The sequence below is a fragment of the Muscardinus avellanarius genome, assembly GCF_963383645.1.
Source record: "Muscardinus avellanarius genome assembly, chromosome: 5".
Lineage (NCBI taxonomy): Eukaryota > Metazoa > Chordata > Mammalia > Rodentia > Gliridae > Muscardinus > Muscardinus avellanarius.
This window is the reverse complement of record NC_137790.1, coordinates 132,854,633-132,870,988: the sequence shown is the minus strand read 5'-3', so window position 1 is coordinate 132,870,988 and position 16,356 is coordinate 132,854,633. Positions and strand designations below refer to the sequence as shown.

Below are 16,356 nucleotides of genomic sequence, written 5' to 3'. Positions count from 1 at the left end.
ACACACACACACACACACAGACTTCATTTATCTAATTTTGAGAAACAATTTTTTTCTTATGAATATAGTGATAGTTGTAGGGAGCTGTCTACTTTACAAAGCACTTTCGTGTCTCCTTTACTCTGGAGAACAACTTTATGAATTAAGTCAAGTATTATACTTTACAGATGAGTAAAATAAGACACAGAATGATTTTTTAGTTGAAAAAATTGCATATATATTTATGGTATACAGCACATTTTTTTAAAATATATTTTTATTGGTGCATTGTAGTCAAACATCTCAGTGGAATACAAGACTTGTGAGGATATATAAGCACACATGATCCAATTAGCCTTTATCCGATCCCATCCCATTCCCTCCTCTTCCCTCCTTCCCATGCTTGCTTTAGTGATTGACTTTGATATCTTTGTTTAAGTACATCATGTACTTTAGAGTTTCCATCTTACCCCTCCCATCCCCTTGGATAGGTCACCTTAATTGCTCCTCTATAGGGCCTCTTCTTCAACTAGAGTTCCTCCTAATACCCATTTTCCCCTAGTTTTCACATATTAGGGAAAGCATCTGATTTTGCGTGTGTGTGTGTGTGTGTGTGTGTGCGCGCGCGCGCGCGCATGTGTGATATTTCCCCATGGATGCTGCACTGCAGGCTCCGTTCCCGGCCTCAAAGGCCCCGGCACCGGTCTCGCCGCACGGCAGGCTTCGATCCCAGCATTGCTGGCCCCGGCACCAGCTTCACCTCATGGCAAGCTCTGATCCCGGCCTCGCAGGCCTTGGCACCAGCCTCACTGCCCAGCAGTCTCCTATCCTGGCCTCGGAGGCCAGCACCGACCTCACTGCACGGCAGGCTCCAATCCCAGCCTTGCAGGCCCCAGCACCGGCCTCGCCTACAACATGTTTTTAAAATATATATACATTGTGGGATAGCTGAATTGAGCTAATTTGCATACAGATTGTCTTATATACTTACCACACCATTTTCTTTTTCTTTTTCTTTTTCTTTTTCTTTTTTTTGCGGGTCTGGGGTCATGGAACCCAGGGGCATTCGACCTCCAAGCTACACCCCGTGCCCTATTTTTTTTGTTATTCTTTATTTTGAAACTAGGTCTCACTGAGTTGCAGAGGGCCTCACTAAGTAACTGAGTTTGTCTGTGAACTGCAGTCCTTCTGTCTCAGCCTCTCAAATGCTGGGATTACAAGCGGGCACCACCACGTCCGGCACCACACCATTTTTTGCAAAATGATTGAATAATTTGTCAAGATAATAAACTTAGTACATGACACCAAGTAATGTGTGCGTGTATGAATGTATCACTTTGAATCTCACTATGATGTATAATGACATTACATAATTACAGTGCACTAATAAAAATATAAAGGATATCTCAGGGTGAACATGAAATAATATTCATAGGAACTATATAATAAGTAAAAACAGACTTAACAAGTTTATTAATAATCCCACATCCTCAAGGTTCATAAGGATTAACATAAAAAGGAAGGTTCCCATAATATATTAAAACAACAAAACCAAAGAATTGCTGCATAGATGTTTATTAATTTAATACTTCTAATAAATAACTTATTATATTCAGTTGTAAAATTATGAGGTCAGCTGGACATGGTGGCACACACCTGCATAGATGTTTATTAATTTAATACTTCTAATAAATAACTTATATTCAGTTGTAAAATTATGAGGTCAGCTGGACATGGTGGCACACACCTGCAATCTTGACCAGCCTGGGCAACTTAGCATGACCCTGTCTCAAAAGGAAGTAGAAAGGGCTAAGATAGAGCTCCATGATAGAGTACTGCCAAGCATGGATGATGCCCTTGATTCAGTACCTTAGGGGGAAAAAAAATCTAGCAAGCAAGCAATAAAATTATGAGGACAGAGAACCATTTTTTTCTTAAGATTGTTCAAGTAAGTCTTATTGAAACTGAAAAGTGAGTAATCCTACATCGATTTTTAAAAACAAAACTATAGTAATTACAGTTGTGTTGCCATGTGCCACCACTGAGCTGGCTGTTCTGCATTCACTATTCCTCGCCCTTGTTTAGTTTCCGTGGTATATGTCGCCAGGACGCAGGCAGGTGAGGACAGGCTGGGCTGGTGGGGTAGGACGGGCGTGGACTGCGCCACCCTCACTCCCGCTCCATGCTGTGTCTGCTGTGTTTGCCACATGGACTCTGTAGAGAAGTAATAGTCCTCTGGGAGCACGAGACCCAGCGGCTCCCTAGCTCTTTTTCTCCTTAACTTCACACTGCTCTTAGCTCTTCTCGTCTTGAAGCCCTTTTCCTAGGACTGATTTGTTCTTTTAACTCATTTTCTTTTCTTTTGGTGGTTGGTGGTACTGGGGGTGGAACCCAGAGGCCTTCTACCTCCGGGCTATACTCCCAGACCTATTTTATACTTTATTTGGAAACGGGGTCTCACTAAGTTGCTGAGAGCCTCACTAAGTAGCTGAGGCTGGCTTCGAACCTGTGCGATCCTCCTGTCTCAGCCTCCCAAGCGCGGGGATTACAAGCGTGCGCCACCACGCCCGGCTTTTTAACTCATTTTCTACCCAGCCCCCTTGTCAATGGATAGTCCCCCAAGTTTCAGGAACTCCCTTTAATAGAAGAGGTTACTGTGAAATCTTCATATCCTGGTGTAACCATTAACTTCCTCTGAGATCTATCACTTCAGCCGCCATTGGACTTGGCTTGAGAGCTCCCTCCTGCTCACAACTCTAACGTAGAGGCTTGAACTTACGTCCTGCTCGTAAGTCCAGGCAGGCATCTTGTCTCGTCAGCCTCCATACTGCCAGCTCCTGTGTTCTCTCTCGGGCTGCGTCTCTCGACACGCAGCAGTGTCCTTTAGCACTACCATTGCCTCACGTCACTGGTAACTTTGCCTCTCACCATCGGTCTTAGCTCCTTGATTACATAAGTTCCTGCAGGGCAGTGACCACATATTATGTGTCTCCAATTTATAAAATATTTTCACATCAAAAATTGATTTAGCTGGGTGTGGTGGTACACACTTGTAATTCCAGTACTTGGGAGGCTGAGACAGGAGGATCAGAGATTCGAGGCCAGCCTCAGTGGCATAGTGAAGCCCTTAGCAACTTAGTGAGACCTTGTTTCAAAATAAAGAATAAAAAAAGCAGGGCATGGTAGCATACACCTATAATCCCAGTACTTGGGAGGCTGAGACAGGAGGATCACAGGTTCACGACCAGCTTCAGCTACTTAGTGAATCCCTACACAACTTGATGAGACCCTCTTTCAAAATAAAAAATAGGGCTGGGGTATAGCTTGGAAGTAGAATGCCCCTGGATTCAATCTCTATTACCACAAAAATACATACATATATACATACATACATACATACATACACACATACACACATACATACATACATACATACATACATACTTTGAAATAATTTTCAAAATGCATGCCACAGTGTATCATTAATAGTCACATTGTTAATAAGGTACACAGAAAGTACCATAAATATATTTTCAAAAGTAACACTTGGATTTTGTATTAATCCAAGAAATCTTAACACATTCAAATGCCCATATAAGAAAGTGATATTCCTCATATAGGTATATCCTAAGAGTGGAAGGTAACTTTCTCTTGACATAAAGACCTATCAGCAGAAATCAAATATGTAGTATAACTCAAACTTGAGGATTTTCTACAAATTCTGTTTGTACTTCAATAATTATCAGACTTACTACTGAAAGATAATAAAGTAAATGTAGACATGATTCTTGCAACTTCTTTAATCCTTTCAGAATATGGCATTTCAGGCTGAACAAAAAATAAAAGCAGATATTTTACGAAGCTTGAGTACTGAACAGCTATTCCGGTTGTTATCAGATTCAGATTTGAATGTGCTGATGAAGACATTGGGACTTCTTAGAAACCTCCTCTCCACTCGGCCGGTAAGTCAATCCCCAGGGTCTGCAGCAGCGCACCCTGCAGGTGCGCCGGCCAGCGCTGCCGTCTCTGCTCCATCGTTGCCCATGCGTGCAGTCCCATCGTTCCCCTTCCCAGAGAAGCGGGCACTGGCGTCTGTCCCTGTCGCGGGGTTGTGGGAGCCACTTCACTGCGGAGCCCCACCACCACCCGCACTGCCTGCCTGGCTCGTCTCCCGCTTGGTGCTGGACACCCGCCTTGGTTTGTCACTCCCTCCTTACCTGGCTCAGTGGCAGGATGGGCTTCTCGCCTGCCTGCTCACTTATCGCCGGCCCTCGACCCGTTTCCCCATAGAGAATCCTGCTCAGTGCCGTTCCTCGGACACCCCCACCGCCACCCACGTCAATAGGCTTGCCCTGGGAAGATGGCGTCGTCAGACAGGAGGGGCCGAGCTTGCCGCTGGGCGGCGCTCCATGCCCTCTCTGTCCCCGGGCCGCAGTGCCAGGGCCTTCAGGTGGAGAAAGAGACACGGCTGGTCCGCTCCGCGCCCTGCGTGTCTTCTGAGTCACCTTGATGCACTTGTGCCCCCAGATAGTGCTATAACCCCACGTCATATTTTCCACGTCTCTGGCTCCCCGTTTCCCCATCCTTTTTTTGTTTTTTTGGTGCTTCGTTTTTCTATAATATCTTTGGGCCCAAGAACCCCCACTATGCTCTCTTTGTGGGAAAGTCATTCAAAAACCTATTTAAAGGCAAAAATGCAGCTTCAAAATCTAATAATTACTGTTGTTAGACACCTAGGTTTGTATGCTGTGTGTTCCACCTCAAGCAACTGTATCGTCATTAAACTTGTAGAAACCTTCCGCTCTGTGCTGTTTCCCCACACAGTAACTGTGGCATCTCCATTATTTTACAGCACATAGATAAAATAATGAGCACTCATGGAAAGCAGATTATGCAGGCTGTCACCCTCATCCTGGAAGGGGAGCACAACATCGAGGTCAAAGAGCAGGTACGTGCTTCTGCCCTGGATGTGAGCAGAGGTGGCCTGCGAGGCTCTCCTCAACACGCACATCGCAGGAGACAGGCGGTGTGCTGGGAGGTGCTCTGGAGACAAGAAGCCTCCCACAATTCTCCCTGTAATAGAGGAAAGCAGGACCACAGAGTCTATAGCTTTGTGTCCGTCTCTGCAGTATCCGCTCCTTGGATCATCCTGGAGGGAACTGTGCCTCCAGGGGTAGCTCTCTAGCCCTCTCACTACCACTCTCTGAACACGTCAGGATTGTGGGCCCGTCTCACTGCCCTTAGGTCAGACCAAGACAAGCACATCTGTCCAGACCACTCCTGTCCAGCACCGCACTGGAATTCCTACCGCAGACGTAAGGCAGATCGGACAAGAAGAGATGAACAGTTCCCAGACAATGTAACTGTCTGCATACAAAATGCTGTGGACTCATCAGAAAATCTCAAGCTGATAAAATGAGTTAAGCAAGGTCACAAGATAGAAACATCTTTTGTATTTTTATATATAACCTCAGTGAACAATTGGAAGGGGAAATATTTTTAGACAGTGCCATTTCTAGTAGTTCAAGAAAAAATGAAATACTTTGATATAAATCTCACAAGGACTTGTATACTAAAAATGAAAGAAATTCAAGACCTAGACAAATGGAGAGATACACTATGTTGAGATGTCAATTCTCGAGCCAGGTGTGGTGGCCAACACTTGTAATCCCAGTACCTGGGAGGCTGAGACTGGAGGATCACAGGTTTGAAACCAGCCTTGGAAACTTAGTGAGACCCTGTTTCCAAATAAAAAATAAAATAGGTCTGGGGGTGTAGCCCTGAGGCAGAGGCCCCTGGGTTCTACTCCTAACACACACACACACACACACACACTTCTCCTTAAAGTGACTTATAGATTCACCGTAACCCCAGTCAAACCCTAGCCTAATTTTTATAAACATCAGTATAGATGCAAATGTTTAAAATCTCTATCTCTAGGTAAAGATTCTGAAAATCTCTGCAGAGAGTGAAAGGAGAGCCGGGCATGCTGGCACAGACCTGTGATCCCAGTACACAGGAGGCTGAGATAGGAACAGAAATTTCCTCTAACCCTGAAAGAGCATGGGTCCATTGTCATTCATTTCTCTGGGGCCTGTGCCTTCCAAAAGACATTCTCAGCAGGTGCCAGTGCGGCTCTGCCAGATCACTTTGAGGGCTAAGTCTTCCCAGGTCCTCTCTGCCCCACCTCTAAGACACGGCATAGTCTCCTTGGCATGGTCTAGCTGCCATGAAATAAAGTCCCCAGCACCCACTGAGACCCCAGATCACTGAGACCTCAGACCCCTGAGCATTCTCAGGGTCTCTCGTGTCCCAGAGCAGCCGTCTGGTTCATGCCTAAGGACTCACTCCCTAATTGGTTACTACAGCATGCTAATATAGGAGAAAGAAAGTCACACACCCCGTACGATAGTCAAGGGTCTGGCCTTGACTAGAACACAGTCTACTCAATAGCTTAGAGCTAAAATCTTGCAGCAAAAAAAGCTTCAAGTTAGCCCAGTGTGGTGGCGCACGCTTATAATCTCAGTATTTGGGAGGCTGAGACAGGAGGATCGGGGTTTGAGGACAGCCTCAGCTACTTAGTGAGGCCCTTTGCAACTCATTGAGACCCTGTTTCAAAATAAAGAATAAAAAATGGGGCTGGGGGTAGAGCTCGGAGGTAGAATGCCCCTGGGTTCCATCCCCAATACCACAAAGAAAAAAAGCTTCAAGTTGTGCCTTCACCCGCCCCACCCCGTGCCTTTGGGTGATTCCTGACTGTGCTCCAGAAGGGCCCTGTTGCTTCCTCCAGGAATCCTCTCCTGGCCCTGGGCATCAGACATCCGCTCTCAATGCTTCCTAGGTTCTGCTGTGACTCCAGCCCCGCCTCAGTGAGGTGTATGTGCTGATGTCGCAGCGTCCAAGGCAGGGAGCGTGTCCCGTGGCTCTCGCGGAGCAGGGCAGCGCATCCTAGGAGCTGCTGCATCCAGCCCTTTCGCCTTCCCCTTCGCCCTTGCCACCTGCTGGGCTGGGAGTCATGGAGCAGCAGCCGGCAGGCAGCGTCCTCCTCTGAGAAGCTCCAGTCACTAAGGCGGTGATCATCCCCAAGATGTACTGTCCTGGGGGTGAGGGGCTCCCTCAGCCTCTGCATCAGGCAGTCTGGAGCAAGCTCCTTCACACAGTCCTTTTCTTTTCTCACAGTCTTCCCCCAAAATCAAGAGATTGTTTGTGGGGGAGTACTGGGGATTGAACCCAGGGTCCTTCTACCGCTGAGCTATACCCCCAACCTGGTTTACTTTTATTTTGAAACAGGGTCCTGCTAGGTTGGTGAGTCTCACTACTTGCTGAGGCTGTCTCCTAGAACCTGCACTCCTCCTGTCTCAGCCTTCCAAGTGCTGAGATGCAGGCGCGCGCCACATACCCGGCTCTCAGGAGGTCCTGTTGCACGTGGCTGGTGTGGCTGTGAACAGGGTTCTGAGCTTGGAAGCAAGGGGCAGGTGGAGGCTGGTGAAGGGGAAGCTTCCACCAGACAGACTACATCTCTGAAGAAACCTGAAGGTTAATCACAAGCACTTCTCTTGAATTGAAACTTCAGAGAAAAAGAAAAAGATGATACATTTTCTCCTTGGTTTCTGATAGTATGCCCTCTACAGCACACCGCCTTTGGCCCTTGCGAGGAGGGCTCTGCCTGGTGTGGTTGCCATTGTTGGCGGTTCCGGGTGAGAATCAAGGCAGCTATGGGGCCTGTGAGGACCATGTGCCTTGGGGTGAGGCCTTGCCCGGGCTCCTGAGGGAGCTGGACTCCGGCACCTCAGCTTCTTGACCGCTGGCTATGTTCTTTTCCAGACACTGTGCATCCTAGCCAACATAGCTGATGGGACAACAGCCAAAGAACTTATAATGACCAATGATGACATCCTGCAGAAAATCAAGTACTACATGGTAAGCTGCGGGCCATCGCCGCAGCCTTAGAAGGCAGGGGCTGTGGTGTTGTGATATCAGAACAAACTGTAGGAGGAGAAACTACTCTAACAGATCCAGGGGACTCTTCCGTCCTGAAGGGGGAAACGCCCAACTCCTGATGCTGGTGCCATGTAATATCACCACCCGCCTGCCAGCCCTGCTAGTCACCTGGCGCTCGCCTCGCTCCTGCTCCCTCAGTACAGGCCTGGGCTCTGGGCTTCCTCCCAGGGCCTCTGCCTGTCTCCCCGCGCCGGAGGAACCTCTAGCTTCCAAACACTGCCTGCTGCTGCGGCCACACCCTGCATCTTGCCGTCGCCCATTGCTAAGATCCAGCTTATCAGCCCCACAGAGAGTTCTGACCTGGAGGAGGGGACCTTTCCCCGCTCACCTGTTTCCTCTTTACCTGCCACCACGGAGTTAGCAGTGGCAGAGAAATGAACAGAGCAGGCCGAGTGTCTCGCTTTATAAAACCCACCGGGCACTCTGCCCTGCCTGCACCCTGCAGGATTCCAGGATTCTCGGTGGTTGGTTGCCCCGTCTCCCCAAACAGAAGTAGGTTCGCACCCCTCCTTGTTCTTTAAACCTCATCCCTTCCCTTCCCCGTTACTTCTACTCGTGGCGTAGGAGCATGTGGCCTGCGCCACCTCGCCCGCCACAAGTGTGCACTTGAAGGTCTGTGGTGAAGGAAGGCTGTCACTTGCCTCCATTCGTCAGACTCCCCACCACTCCCTGTGGGCTTTCATCCAGTCCTTACACACATTCTGTGGCCCCCGCTTCAAACCTGTAGGCTGTTGGAATTACCCAGGCCAGGATCTGAAACGAGCCGACCTCCATCTTTACTTCTTTTCTGTGTCCCTAGGGCCACTCGCACGTGAAGCTGCAGCTTGCGGCCATGTTCTGCATATCGAACCTCATATGGAATGAAGAGGAAGGTAAGAGGGTGAGCGTGTTCATGGGGACAAGGCTGGCGCAGGGAGGGCAGCAGGAGCCGGGACCCTGGGCAGAGCCCGCCCGGCCCAGCCCATCCAGGGGCTCCCTGGAGCGAGAAGCACACAGAGCCCTGCCTCAGAGCCAGGGGGTGCCTGCCCTCGGGTGAGCTGGGCGCCCCGCGAGCACGGGAAGCCCACGGAAGGGCTCGCCAGACACACCTGCTGGTGAGGTAGCCCTGCCTCGTGGTCGAAGGCTCTCGACCCCAGCTGGGGACTTTTGCACTAGACCAATTACATCAGAATTTCTCCGCATGGGTTCTAAAGCTCCCAGGTGATTCCAGTATGCATCAAGATGTGGAGAAGTGGGAGCCGTCTATCTCGCTCTCTACCTAGAGATTTTGTCGCTGGGTGTGGAGGGGTCAGGCCTGAGACCATCACCGCAGGTCTTCAGTGATGGAGGAAAAACTCCAAGGGGTGCTTACTCAGCAGTTATGTCCAGAGCAAAGGAGGAGGAGGCCCAGCTGGATTCAGCCGGCGGGCCTCGTACCACACAGCATCTGTGTGTGGGAGGAAAGCCAGGCCTCGAGGGCTCGGCATAGACACAGCCCGGGAAAACGGGCACTCCCTGTGCTAACGAGAGGCAGTAGGGGTGCCGGGAAGAGAGGCGGCTGGAAGACAGCGAGGGGGAACGGGACCACTCTGGGGAGGAGGCGGGAGCCGGGCTCAAAGAGCTGAGCTGGCGCCCGGTGACAGAGGGCCCTGTTCCAGGCCGAAAGGTCTGCCCTTGGCTTTACAGCGCATGGAGGAATGCGTCCAGCAGCAGAGCCACGGGCAGAGGCCGCTGAGGGCTGGGAGAGGCCCGCTGTGGCCCAGCTGTGGGAGGGAGTGGGCGAGGGGTGGAGGCCAGGCCGGAGAGCAGCGGTCTGCATCACGTTCCCCCTCCAGGTTCACAAGAACGCCAGGATAAATTACGAGACATGGGCATCGTAGATATTCTGCACAAACTGAGTCAGTCATCAGATTCAAACCTTTGTGACAAGTGAGTATCGGTCTAGGCCGTGTCAGAAACCAGTTCAGTCGCTTAGTAATTCCCATGCTAACCGTTTACAATCTTACAGAGCCTGTGTTTCTCTTTAATCTTCTGTGTGCCAACAGTAACATTTGAGTGAGATATAAACTAGGTTATCAAGTTGCTAGAGACTCACCTTACTCTGCCTGAGCATGAGTCTGGGCAGCCAGGACGCATGGAGGAGGAGGGTGCAAGGCCACTCCCTTCCCGCCCCGTGGTCAGCAGGATGGAATGCACGGGGATGCACGTGGCCTTTGGGAAGCAGTAAGACCAATATTGAAACAAACGCTCATGGGCTCAAAACAGCACGAGCCTTGCACTGGCCCCGGGGACCAGCAGTGAGTCATCAGAGAGCCTGCCATGTCCTGGGAGGGGCAGGAGGCGGAACAGAGACAGCCAACCTCAAGACAGTAAAAATGAACCAGGCGTGGGGGCGACACCTCTAATCCCCACACATGGGAGGCTGAGACAGGAGGATCTGAGGCAAACCTCAGCAACTTATGACCTTGTTTCGAAATAAAAAATAAAATTGGGCTATGGATGGAGCTTGGGAAAGGTAAAACGCTCCTGGGTTCAAGCCCCAGTGCCAAAAGCAAACAAAACGAAATCCTTTTTAATAGTTAGAAATGCTCCTCCTAGCTGTATCTACGCCCCATCTTGCTCTCCACACACGCGGGCGTGGCTCAGAAGCGCTGTGGCCCTTGGCGGCCTGGCCGTGCTTTCTCAGCCCCGTCCCTGTGCACTGCCCGCCCAGTGCCCGCTCACAGCGTCAACCGGCTGCACGGGCACCAGCCCCGTGACTCGCTGTTCCAGCCCCTGCTCCGGGCCCCCGCTTGTTGAACAGGTTTTTTCTGTACCGACCTATGCTGTTTCAGGCATTGGGGCTAGAATGGTGAGTGAACTTGGTGAGGTTCCTGGTGGAACTTAAATTCTAGTACAAACGACAGGCGATAAGTGAATGAAAACCAGGTTATAACAGACACCATAAAGAAGCAAAGCGTTTCCCTGAGTGGAGAGCAGGTAGTCAGCAAGACCCCCCAGAGCCGAAGCGCCCGCTGGCTGGGTGTTTAGGAGAATGCTCCAGGCGAAGGCCAGCGAGGAGCCTGAGCCTGGGTGCGCCTGAGAGCTAAGAGCAGTGGGGGGAGGTCCTGCCTGCGGGGCGGGGCTGGTCACGAAGCACCTTGCAGGCCGGTCTTGGGCTCTCGATCAGAGTCAATGGAGAGTTTTGACCCAAAGAGGCATTATCTGATTTGAGTTTTTAAATTCACCCCGGTGGGTAGGGCAGCAGTGGAGGCCGTGAGACCTGTTGATGGCTGTTGCCACTCCTTGGGTATCAGAAGCAAGAGTGGATGTGGTAGAATTACTGAAAAGTTGTGGGCTTCAGAATTTAATCTGAAGATAGCACCGACAGGACCCACTCGTGGAGTCCACATCGGGCGTAGAGGGAGGAGAGGAAACACCAGCGCTTCAGCCTGAGTGGCTGGGTCAAGGATGTGCGGTGTGCCAAGATGCTGAGGAGCATGGAGAAGTGGGCTGTGGCTGGAGAACCAAGCGCGTCTGCATGTGCTGACGTTCGGCCACCTATTAGGCATCCCTGGGACTCAGGAGAGTGGGATGGGGACACGAACCTGGATGGTGTTTAAAGCCACGGAGCAGAGGGGCATGGTGGGAGGCTGAGACAGGAGGATCGCAGTTTGTGGCCAGCCTCAGCTACTTAGCGAGGCCCTTTGCAACTCAGTGAGACCCTGTTTCAAAATAAAGAATTAAAAATAGAGCAGGGGTTGTAGCTTGGAGATAGAGTGCCCCTGGGTTCCATCCCCAGTATCGCAAAAATAAAATAAAGCCACGGAGCTGGATGAAGTCGCCTAAGGAGCATGAGAGAGAAGACAGGAGCGCGAGGGACCGAGACCTGGGCCTCAGCAGTCCACTCGGGACAAGGCAGAGAAAGACCCAGCAGCAACGCAGCAGAGGGACCAGCCCGCTGGGGCAGGGTGCAGACACGTGGCTGTCCTGGAAGCCAGGGAGGAGGGTGCTTCAGCTGCGGAGGCTGGCGCCCCTTCTGCCCCTCTCCCTTACCCCAGGCTATGCCAGCATCCCTGCTCTTTAGTGCCTGTTGAGCACCTCATGCTGGGTCTCCACCTCAGCCGGCTGTCCTCTGCCGAGTGAATGGCTGCCCCAGACTCTGGAGTGCGCAGCAGGCTGGGCTTGCCAGCTGTGTCAAGACAAGCCCCTCGATAACCAGAGTCCAGGCAGCTGGTCACAAGAGCGGGACACCAGTCAAGCCAAGGCAGCTGTCCTCCAGGACCCAGCCCGCCTCTCTCCTCAGCTGCTGGCTAGCCGGCGCTCTGTGAGCCCTCCTCTTCTGGCTGGGAACCCGGTCATGCACTGGGCGGGCACTTATTTACTCAGAAGTGAGGACAGTTCGTTGTCTCCGGGGTGATCTAGAGGCCAGGAGAGGCTTCACCTGTGTACAGGGGGTAGGCTGGGCCTTGGCCTGCGTTGCTCTTGCCAGGTCGGGTGCTGTCTCCCCAGACTTGCACAGCACACACATTTTCATCACGTCCTGTACTTTAGCTCCCATTAAAAGGTTCACGGGGTGAGCTGCCTAGTCCGCGTCCATTAAGCAAAGGTGATCTTGCCTCTAAACCTGCTCATTTCAAAGGCTTCTCAGGTAATAGAGGGTCCAGTCTCTGAGGCTCAGTAGTCAAAACACAGCCTCGAGTAAACTTTAGAAGAAGTTCGAGCTGGCAGTTTTAAAGAGTAATGGGATTTTGATCAGGACCCTGCTGTGGCCATTCCCATCATGGTGCAGTGAAGTCTCTTCTAGAGTCATCTCTTGTAGTCAGCACCTGGGGCCCCTTTCCTGGGTCAGCGTCCCTCCTCTTAGCTTCCCAGAGCCCTAAGTCTCCCGCCCTGGTGTTGTGCATCGCTGCAGAAAACCTGCATGACAGGAAGAGAGTCAAGAATTGCAAATCCATCTCAACCCTGTGGCAAAGGAGAACTCTAGACTGTGAACACAGTGGGCACGGCCCGTCGCCGCGCTCTGGCAGGCCCAAGGAAGGGTGGCCCCTGAGAGCCACAGCAAGAATGTGGCCAGAGCGGGCGCTGAGCGTCTGCTGCTGGCCACAGCTCTGTCCCGAAGGTAGGTGCCAGCGGGGCTCGCTTGGCTTCCAGAGGGACCTGCCTCCTCAGACCCTCCGGCGCCTAGTGCCATCGAGCCAGGCTCCCAGTCGTCACAGCTGGGAGCGGAGCTAACAGGAGCTTTGTGATTTCAGGGCAAAGACGGCACTGCAGCAGTACCTGGCGTGATGGAGCCCCGCTGCCACGAGCGCCACGGCCTGGCTTCAGGAGTGCAGGAACTAGCTCATGTGATTCCCTCTATTTGCACAAGTCACCTTGGACTGCAGGGAGCTGTTTTGCAAAAGCAATTTAGTAGGCTTAGATCTCAAATTCACCTTGAGAACATTTTTTTGAGGTAGTAATTTTCCTCAGAGGACTATTGTGTTTTATTTTGTTTTTTTTTTCCTGAGCTACCTGGACTCTTTATTAGAACAATCATTTTCCTTTGGACCTACAATTTTTTGCCTATGCTGCAGCCACTTTGTGAGCGAGAATGAGTGTGACTGAATGAGTGTGTGCGTGTGTGTGTGTCTGTACACGTGGGTCAGAATGAATGGAGGTGTGGGTGAGGGATACCTCAGATTTTTCTTTTCTTATTTTGTGTGAAAATCTCTTTTCTACAGATTTTCCAGGGTTTAAGCATTGCTTGCTGTATAAAAAAAAAAAAAAACTTTACTGAATTATATACAGTTTGAATGAAATGTTATTTTAAAAACAAAACAATTGTTTAGTGTTCCATAAAGGTTATGTTGAATTTTGGTCAGATGAATATTTGTAAGTAAAAAAATATATGCATTTCTGAACCTCAACTTACATAGATTTTCTTTATAAAAACAAAAACAAAAAAAGAAAAAGTTGGCTATAGTTGGCCTGAATAACAGGCACTATACATGGTGCTGTGCAAAACAGTAAGCTAGCATCTTACTGCCGTCAATATTAGCAGGTACAGAGCCTTTTGTTTTTTTAGCCTAATTCAGTAAGTTCTCAGGCTTCCAAATCAGGACAGGGTAGAGTGGAGGGAGGCATCAGACCCACCTGAGGGTGCTTTGAACATCGAAGGGAGATATAACTACTGATAGAGCCAGTGGGCTGTCCTGGGCAGGAGCTGGGGGCCGGAGCCTCCGACTGCCCTACACTCTGCCCCTGGCGAGGCGGTATCTGGTGCAATTAGAACCAGACGTGGAACCTTATGCTCGAACGAGAAGCAGGTCGTCACTTCCAGGAAACAAAGTCAGGTCACGTCATGCTTTCTGAAACAGCAGCTGTCACTGTGAAGCAGAAGAGTTGTGCAAACACATCTGTGGAGAGAAGCGAGGACAGGATGGTTCAGAAAGCCGGCCTTCCCGCCACCGCCACCTCCTCGGAGTGCCTGCCTGAGCAGCTCGGGGTGCCAGCCGCTGGCGCTGTGCTCTCGTAGACCCAGGTCTGAAGTCTTTCCTGCATGAAGCTTAGACACACTCCCGGCGAGAGGAGGAGGGGTCTCCCCGGGTCACGTGAAGATGGCTTCTCTTTGCAATTAGTCCTGCTTAGCCGTCTGCAGCCCTTAGCGTGGCACCTGCTCCAACTTCTGGGTCAGCTTCCAGGTGAACTCTGCAGGGATTGCTCCTGACCGAAGGTAAAGCCAGCCTCCCTTTCCCTTTGCTAGGAGGAGGACAGCGGCGTGTGAGGTCTCAGGGTGCGGCGAGCGTGCGCTCAGGACCCGGCTGTTGCCGCTGACCTGCACCTTCCTCCGAACACTTAAATATAATTGATTGCAAATGAATGTTTTTAAGATGTACTTAGTGCATTGTTTTCTGTTCTCAACATGACCACCCAAGATTCAAACACCAAGATTTTCAAGTCGTTATTTTTTTCTGTCACAACAGAATTTGGGTTTTGTGCAGGTACCAGAGTACTAATGTGATGAAAGCAGTTTAAAGAAAAATAGCTTATTTGGAACAAAGCCTTATTTAGGGCCCATTCTCTGTCATTTCTAGTACTGAGAAAAGATCCTTGGCCGGCACTTACCATACAAACTATACAAGCTGTAGTGTTGATATTAAACAGCACCAGGTGAATATTAGGAAGCCAGTAATGATCGCCGAGACAATCTCAAGCCCAAGCCGCAGGGTAGAGCCGAGCCAAGGAAGCAACGCTCACTCAGCTCTGGTGTAGACGATGGTCAAACCAAAGTGCTTTACAGTGATCCACCTTTCTGATTTGAATGAAAGTCAGTGTGTTTATTAAAGCTGTGTGCTGCTTTACGCAGATGCAGTGTTCAGTCAGCAAAGAAGTGGGGTCTGTGTCAACATCCGGGTTCTTAACTAAGCTTCTGGCTCTAACACTGCATTCTGTTGCTCCTTTCGTGCCCTGACTGTAACCCAAAATTTATGACCTAGAAAAGAATGTCCAGTTTAATAAGTTGCATTTTTTTCCCTTAAGCACTTTATTCGGAACAGTACATGTTCTTCTGGTAGCATTTGGTTAATATGATTTTAACACATGCTAATAAAAGCCAAGAAAAACCATGGCATCTTCTAAAAAGGAGTCTGTTTTCCAGATGTCTGGGACATCAAGAAACATTAGAAGGTAACATATACTGGCTTTTGGAACCTGAATTCTGGGTGAATGAGGGCTGGGTGTGTCTTTGTGTTTGGAGATAAGCTGTGGGTGCCTCGGGCAGCTAGCTGGGGGCGTTTGCAGCAGTCTCTAGAGGCCCCTCCTGGAGGCCAGCAGCCTCCAGCCACCAAGGCCCCCATCCCAGACCTGCATCCACTCCACCTCCCTTCCCCTAGGACTGCCACGCCTCCCCAGGCAGCTGCTGTCCCTGCAAGGACACAGGTGCCCTGGCTCACCCATCTCTGAAATGCAGACACACCTCCCGAGGAGGCCTCCCCAGAGCCCGGGCCACAGCGGGACCCAGGGAGAGCAGGAGAAGGCAAGGCTGGCCATGGGGACGCAGAAGTGAGGGCTGAGAAAGAAGGAGGGGAAGGGGCTCTGCCACCCTGGCCTGGTGGGGGGTGCCGCGCCCTCCTGCCCGCACCCGATAACCAAGCAGAGGCACACACTTTGTTTCCTGGATGAGGGCAGTTTCTGTCCAGGACCTGTTCATGAAAGGGCCACGGTGTGGACAGCCGAGCGCCCCTCGCTCCCTCTGCAGCCCTGCTGTCTGTGGCCTCGCGCACTCACAGTCCTGGCCTGTGGCTGGGGCCCGGCCCAGACCACCGCCGAGGAGCGCGGGCTGACCTCACAGCCACAGAGGTGCTCACCCACCCACTTTGACTTAGAAGTCATGCCCCACAGTGCTCAGCCACTGCATGCCTGAGCCACCAGCAACGG

General features: G+C 50.9%; 1 protein-coding gene across 3 annotated transcripts in view; it reads left to right on the top strand.

The window, feature by feature from the left end:
- ARMC8 (armadillo repeat containing 8) overlaps window positions 1–13,227 on the top strand; it is a gene marked incomplete at both ends in the record, with an annotated part of 96,304 nt that extends 83,077 nt beyond the window's left edge. For all 3 annotated transcript variants that reach the window (XM_080695766.1, XM_080695767.1, XM_080695765.1), the window contains 6 exons: window positions 3,792–3,941; window positions 4,832–4,927; window positions 7,804–7,899; window positions 8,780–8,852; window positions 9,795–9,888; window positions 13,194–13,227. In XM_080695766.1, coding sequence (XP_080551892.1) covers window positions 3,792–3,941; window positions 4,832–4,927; window positions 7,804–7,899; window positions 8,780–8,852; window positions 9,795–9,888; window positions 13,194–13,227 — 543 coding nt within the window. The remainder of the gene's footprint in view (window positions 1–3,791; window positions 3,942–4,831; window positions 4,928–7,803; window positions 7,900–8,779; window positions 8,853–9,794; window positions 9,889–13,193) is intronic.
- Between the last annotated feature and the right edge of the window lie 3,129 nt (window positions 13,228–16,356).